Here is a 7,748-nt window from a genome sequence, read left to right as displayed (position 1 = left end):
TAAGTGTTGTAGCAATCGGAATCTACGAGCAGTTTCTTGTCGTTTCAGTCTTGTGTGTGGATTCCAAGTAAGTCTCTTGTCAAGATGGAGTCCTAAGTATGGAATCTGTTCAACAGGCATTAGTGGATTATAAACTTAAAATCATTAATTCCCATTCTATGTTATATCGTTTTGACATGCTAAAAGACGGAAATACCATTTAACATATTAAACTAAAGATCATGAATATCCCTACTATATTTATTTTACAACACTACTTCTTATGATTCTTTATTTTCCCCTTACGTTTTCTTAGTTCCTTATATTTTATTATTTAATGGTACAAAAGTCAATTGGCCATATCTTTGCTATTACTCGTCCGATGAACGAGAAGATATTTTTTTTGTTTATTAAATTAAATATTTTTCATACTATTGTACTTATTATACAACATAAAAGATTTATTTTTTAAAATTTTATTAAAATACAATTGCTTCTGAATAAATATCCAGTCCAAGAGCCCGATGAAAAAGAACTTATTTTATTACTTCATTGAAAACTTACTTAATATAATATATATATTTATATGGTTTCAAGTCAAATTTGAGGATGGTCAGGTTGGCCGAAACGTTGTATAATAAAGTATGATTGGGATTTAACTTAGATACGAAGTATTTTATCTATTACAATAAAGCCAGTCTTGAAGAAGTGAGAAGATTATATATATATATATATTGTTTTTTGATTATATATATATACTATTTTGTTAATTTAAGGCGCACACCTTCTTATAGAGATATTAATTGGCATTATGCCTGTTATCTAATACGGTTGAATTTTTTCAGAAAAAGGATAAATCCTTTAAAAATAGTGGAAGGAATCAACGATAAAACATTTTTATTTATTTTATTTTTTTTTTGAGCCCTTAGGGTCATAAAATGTGTGAACAAATTGATAGATCGAAAACAAAATTTGATTACTAAAGATTAAGGCACTTTCCCCACCTGAGGTAATTGGGGATGTGAAATTAATCATTTAAGAGACCCCGTTACCACGAGGAAGGTGCTCCTCTTAACTGATTTAAACATTTATTACATCGCCCCCCCCCCACTCATCTCTCCTTCCAATTTGGTCTCTGAAAATCAAGTTATTTTTTTAAATATTTATTTTGTTTTAATTTTTAAAAACTGTAGCTATATTACCTTAAAAATTAAATATTTTTGATGAATAGCTAAAAACGAAAAATCATTTTTGAGGTATTAATAGTTTACTGTAGATATGAGCAGAAGTTGTCGGGGGTGCGGTTAGCAAAGATATACTTATAAGCAAAACGTATTTATTTGTGCCTACGTTTCGACCTTAATTTCAAGTCTTCATCAGGGCTAAGAAACAAAACCAGATGACAACCTTAATTCAGAGAGAAATAAAAATAAAAAATAAAATAATGACTAACAAATTTGAAAAAACACATCAAATTAAATTAAATAGATAGTAGTTGATGCTAGTGCAAGTAAAAATATAATATTCTAGACGTAAGAGTTATATAAAATAAATGTATATATGTATACATAGTTGACCGTAAAAATTGATATATAAGAAGATGGTCAGGGTTGCGGTAAAAAGTGAAACAAAAATAGTTTACAACTATTTATTTTCCGACGTTTCGCCCCACTTTGCAGGGCTTCATCAGGGCTAAAAAGATACAAAATGATACAATGATAAGAATAAAAATACAAAGATAAGATACAATGATAAGAATAAAAACAAGTAACAATGGCTAGAGTAAAAATTTCTTTATAAAAATACGTAAAATATAAAGCTAAAAAAGTACAGGAGATGCATATAAAACAAAAACAATAAGGGGAAAGGAAAAAAAAAATTATATAGAGATAAAATAAACGTCATGAAAAAATAATAAAAATAAAAATTAATAAATAAATAATAATAATGATATAAAATGACAATAAATGAGCAAAGAGCAAGTCAGGACAACATACCTGCTCAAATGAATCGGTTGAACAGAAAGAAACAATGAAGCGGAAGCGTGGAGGAGTGGGGAGGAGGTAGCCAGCAAACTGTATAACGGTTTTATTTCGATTTCAAATACTTCGCGTATACAGGAAGTAGTGATAAAGATATGACGAAAAATGAAAAATTATAAGAGAAAAATTCAGAATGATACAGTACATGAGTAATTACATGATAATAATAATAACTATAATAACTAAGTAAAATTAGAATGACAAATATTGTTACAAATAAATAAATAAAGTAATAAATAAATAAACAAATAAATAAATAAAGAGTAGCTTAAAATTATTTTTAAAAAACAACTAACAAACAACAAACTTGAAAAAAAAAGTACATAACAGTGTTTGGAAGACGGAATCGGATTGGTCCAGAATTACAGCACATCAATAAATTTTATATAACTTCGTCTGATGAACTTAGGGACTATTGGGAGATCCAGTAATGTGTGGAGATCCGTTGGCTTCATCTTCTTCTACGCCATTATTCATAACATCTTCCTCCGCATCGAGTCTTCTTCATTGTCTGAAGGACGATGCAGTCCAATTTTTTTTTCCAGTAATGTAAGATCCTAATCCATTTTGGTTGGAGCAGATCTGAAGAAGGAATGTATGTAGGTGATACTTTTTATTGAGTGGATGTCTCTAGTGGCTTTATCTACTGTATACATTGGGACCTGGTTGTGTACTTACTTCAGGTATCCCGAGTGTATGTTGAATTTTTATTTATATTTATGTGTAAAAAGGGTCTTGAAATTGTGAGACCTATTCATCAATAAACATGCATATATTTCCTTTTTTTTTATTATTATTTTTTATTTTTATTGATATTTACAACTGTATAAAAAATACAACAAGCAAATTTGAAGTAAGATCAAAATTATATGATACAGCCTGTAAAGATAATACTCAGTAGTAGAACTCTAAAAACATTTTACAATATAAGGTCACGAGGCCATCTTCTTTTCAGGCGCATCGGAGGATTGCCTGGAATGGAAGAGGAAGCAAGGTTAGAAACTAGTGGGTTTGGGTGGTTATATTTCCTTTAAATTCAAATATTAATTCTATTAATCAAGATTGTAATAGTGTGTTAGCTGGAAATGTTATATTATTTCGATTACAGACATAAGCATTGGGTGGTCTCGTATATTACGATATTTGCATATCTGTGAGTTAACGAACGTAATATTACTTAACAGCAATTGTTATAAACTATATAGCTGTCCTTCTTTACATCTGACACATTTAGGCAGACACTGACCATAGGGGAAGTGTCCTTTCCTTAGCATTCTATATCAATGTAAAAAGCAAAGGCTGACACTTAGGCAGGTACAAGCTGTCATCTCACAATGGACTTGCGTCAGTCTAACTATTTTTTGTTTGACACGTGTAAGTCAGTTCTCACAAGTTCATAACATCACCAACTCTTACCCCAATTTCTTGGAAGCCTGACACCCTGTTTCTAGTCACGCCTTTTCCCCCCACCCAGATATTTATTTCTAATTTCATAGGCTCTCTAGGCTCCGCCTAATTTCCTAAATTATCTGATTGGTCCAAACCCCCTCTCCTATTTTCACTATTCTTCCTACCCTCTCTTCTCAAGTGTACATATATATCTCCTAGCACTAGATAGCTAGGAGACACCCTACCTTATAATGCCTAAAGGCAATCAAAGGTATCACAAAAGCCAACTGTACATATGGCACACCTCACCATGAAATATATATGAGACTAATTTAAATTTTAGAAGGGTACGGAAAAAAAAAAAAAGCTAGGAAACACACAGTCACAGTAACAGTTAGAGTAAGAGTAAAATGTAGAACTTGTAAATGTGTAAGGATAAAGTAATTTTAGTCTTTACTCATGTTTATGTTTTTTAAGTTGTGTGTGACGTCTTCGCCGCCACGGTCACGTCTTCTTCGCTCCCCTCGCCCAGGTTCAGCGGTGGGCGAAAATGGTGAAACCATGTGTCTCCGCCAGGTGTCAGAAAGACGTGTTTCTCCCTCAGAGGCTGGTCTTTGCCTGTGGGATGGTAGAAGGGGCATGCCAGGTTCTGGCCTGTCTGCCATATATGATTTCGGGCGGTTTCGCAGTCGTAGCATCTTCGGGGTCTTCCGGTATCCGCAGCAAGCAAGGGGGGCATCAGAAAATGAGACCCCCCACCCCGACTTTATACAAATTTAAAAAAGAACTGAAAATATTCTGTAAATCCAACATCTATTTTATGTATTTTAAAAGAATTTTCTTTAAAGATGTAATGAATTTCGTCAACAAGATAAATCTGTTTTAAAAATTTTATGAATATCTTGAATTCCATTTCATTGTTTAGCTAACCCAAGAGTTTATGGTATAAATTAATATTTTTTATCCTTCCTTACAGGTGATCAACTTCGATTCCCCTCGCGGGGGAGTGAGCCTGGTGACGGAGAAGGGTCATGTGACGACGAGCAGACTGCTCTTGCAGAAGGCGGTGCCAACGGATTCCGGAGAGTACACCTGCGAGCCCTCCAACGCTAACAAGGCTTCCATCAGGGTACACATCCTCAATGGTAAGTGTCCTTACAGTGGTACTTGATCTAGCTCTGTGTTTATGTCCTTAGCGGAGAGCAGAGATTGGTGAGGTGGGGATGGGTCTACAGCCCACACAGGGCTTTGGTCTCTGATGGTGGATCTACACGTTTGCCTGTTGCCGGGAATCCAAGAATTGTGCAAATTCTTGGTAAACAAAGGAAACAACAAATTCGGTATCTACATGCTTGTTTAGTTCATTTGATTTTTTTCGGCTATTACACTCGATTTACTCTATTTTTATTGTAAAAATGAAGATAAATGAAAGGAAACGTATGTAACTATATGTGACGGATATATATAGTGCTTTTGTTCGTATAAATCTTAAACTATGCTTTAATTTTTTTCTTTCTTTTCATTGATTTTAAATACGGCATATCGGTTTTATTTGACATTACTATAATGAATAACTTTATTGTACGAATATAAATCTATCCCTATCAATTTCGTTAATAGTATTAAAGGAAAAAATGTAGAAAAGTATAAATTAAGCCCCAAATAAGATATTGATTTTCAATATATATATATATATATACATGCATATATTAATAAGAAAGGAACGTGCTTATAGTATTCCTACGTAGATTAAATAGCATCATAAAAAAAAAATGATTACCTTCAAACAGAGTTGGGTAACTATGAAACTAATAGCTAAAATTGCCATGGATAACTATATATAACTTATTTATTTATTTATTTAAGTGTTTCGACCACTAGGGTCATTTACACTGAATTTACAAAGTTAGTACATTACTATTGACATATTTACAATGTTACAAAGTGAGAAAGTTACATATAATTACAAAGTGAGAAAGTTTAAAAATTAACAAACACTGTTACAAGTTACATTACAATTTACAAATTTAAAATTACAATTACTATTACTATTACATGTTACATTACATTCCATTTTACATTTTACAATTACAATTACAATTAGTTAGACTATATGTGATCAGAAATAATTAATGATTTTTAGAAAGTGAAAAAGTTTTGTTATTGTTGTGGGGTTTTGTTATTGTTATAAAGTATATAACTAATATAGGTTGTAGATGATAAAAATTCATATAAAGAGTACAACATAACCTATAAATTCAACCTTCCTTCTAGAATTTTCATCAGAAACTTTTTAATTTAATTATCTAGATACGTCTTTATAAATATATTTTTTTAAATAACTTATTTATTGTTATTTGCTGTAGGTGACATAGTGACATAATACCCTCCGATAGAACTCCAATAACATTTCTTTAGAAATTCTCGAGGCCATCTTCTCTTCAGATGCCTAGGAGGCTTATTAGGTAACGAAGAAGAAGCCAGGTTAGAAACAAGTGGATTTGGGTGGTTGAGAAGTTTATTATGGAAGGAATGGTATCTGGTTCTGGCCAAATTGGCAACATATGGAACATTGAGGTCCTGATGGATGACTTGATTCGTGACAAAGTAAGGAGCATTAAGGATTTTACGAAGAATTCTGTAAGGATTGGATTCTGGGGGAATTTGGTGGTTTAGTGGAGGCCTTATAATAGTCATGTAGATCAGTCTTTTGTAATGGATTGGCAATTTAGACCGTTTGTCTAGTAAATGTTGTAATCGTCGGAATCGACAAGCAGATTCTTGTCTTTTTAGTCTTGTATGAGGATTTCATGTCAGCCATTTGTCCAGATTTAGTCCTTAGTAACGGATCTGTTCGACTGGAATAAGTGGGGTATTATTAAAGGATACTCTAGGGTAAGAAATTATGGGTTTACGACGAAGGTATAACTATATGAATTATGAATGCTATGCCCAATACAAAATAAACTGCTAAAGTTAATTGACAAGCTTTGGAAGCATTTACACCAAATCGATAAAATTTTATAATATACAATCTTAAACAAGAGTTAATTATTGAATCTAAAGGTTGGTAAAATTCTTTTAATTAATTAAAACACAGAGCACAAATATTCATCTGTTATTGAGCTTGTGTAACCATCTTTTTTCAAATTTGCTTCCTGAACTGAAACCTGGAATTAGATCTTGGTAGAATCGGATAAGAGAACCTTTGCCTAAATAACTCTATTTAAATAATCTTCCCATATTAAAAACCTTTGAGGTCATTCTTCATCATGCCATTTTCTCGAGAAATCGCATTAGAAAACATTCCAGTTGAATTTTTTTTTTTTTGTTGAAACTTTTCATACTTCCCCTCAATTCGACTTTTGCTGTGTGATATTTAATTGTATTTCTAGATCACCCCTAACCACCGGTGCAAGTTCGATTTTGTTTCATATTTCTCATCAATATCCGAAGATATTGACAGCATTAACGCATGGGCGTTTAACAATGATTTGAAGCTGAATGTTGAAAAAACCAGGGCCATTATTATTGGTTCAAAGCGCCTCGTTCATTCCTTCCCTTACTGTCCTCTACTCTACCGAGTTGAAGTGGCTCTATCCAACCTCCCGAAGGCAATACCTCCTTGGTGTTTTCCTATTCCAAGTTCATAAAACCAAAAACCTACCTATATCCTAGATCTCCTCACTCTTCGTCCATCCATCCACTCATTAAACACCAGATCCCAACCGATTGATTTATATATGCCCTCCTATAGAACCGCTTTCTTCAGCAAATCCTTCGTCATACGTGCAACCTCCTTCTGGAATTCTCTTCCCATTTCCATTCATCAGTCCTCATCCATTCATTCCTTTAAACAACGCCTATTTCTCCACTTATTGTATAACCAAACCTTCCCAACATCGTAATCAAATAAATAGGCATATATTGATTAACATTATAAACAATAGTAAAGCCAATATCCCAATGTAATTTCATTCTACTATCTGAAAACTTGTAAATGCTTGCCAGATAAATATCTTAATATATGAACCATTTATTTATTCTTAGGAGACATATGTCTCAGAATAAAATTATTTTTTCATTTCATTTCATTTCAATATCCAATTTTTGTTTGTTTGTTGTGTTATCAATAACTATACATATACATGTACATAGTGAATGACATAAATTATATTCCTATAGAAGTGCAAACAAAAAATTATTAATCTGATGCCACTGATAAAATCACTACTTTAAAATACCACTTTTTCCTGTTTAAGTCGTTTATATAATTTGATATTATAAGTATTTCTTATATTTTGAATATAAAAATATTTGCTAAATTTTAGCAAATAT

General features: G+C 32.2%; 1 protein-coding gene across 1 annotated transcript in view; it reads left to right on the top strand.

Moving 5' to 3' along the window:
- LOC106678270 (zwei Ig domain protein zig-8) overlaps window positions 1–7,748 on the top strand; it is a gene marked incomplete at its 5' end in the record, with an annotated part of 249,351 nt that overhangs the window by 228,465 nt on the left and 13,138 nt on the right. The window contains 1 exon segment of the mRNA XM_067047614.1: window positions 4,387–4,555. Within this exon segment, the coding sequence (XP_066903715.1) occupies window positions 4,387–4,555 (169 nt within the window).

Source organism: Halyomorpha halys, unplaced genomic scaffold (genome assembly GCF_000696795.3).
Source record: "Halyomorpha halys isolate HHAL.00 unplaced genomic scaffold, Hhal_1.1 Scaffold132.1, whole genome shotgun sequence".
Lineage (NCBI taxonomy): Eukaryota > Metazoa > Arthropoda > Insecta > Hemiptera > Pentatomidae > Halyomorpha > Halyomorpha halys.
This window is presented reverse-complemented; position numbering and strand designations above follow the sequence as displayed.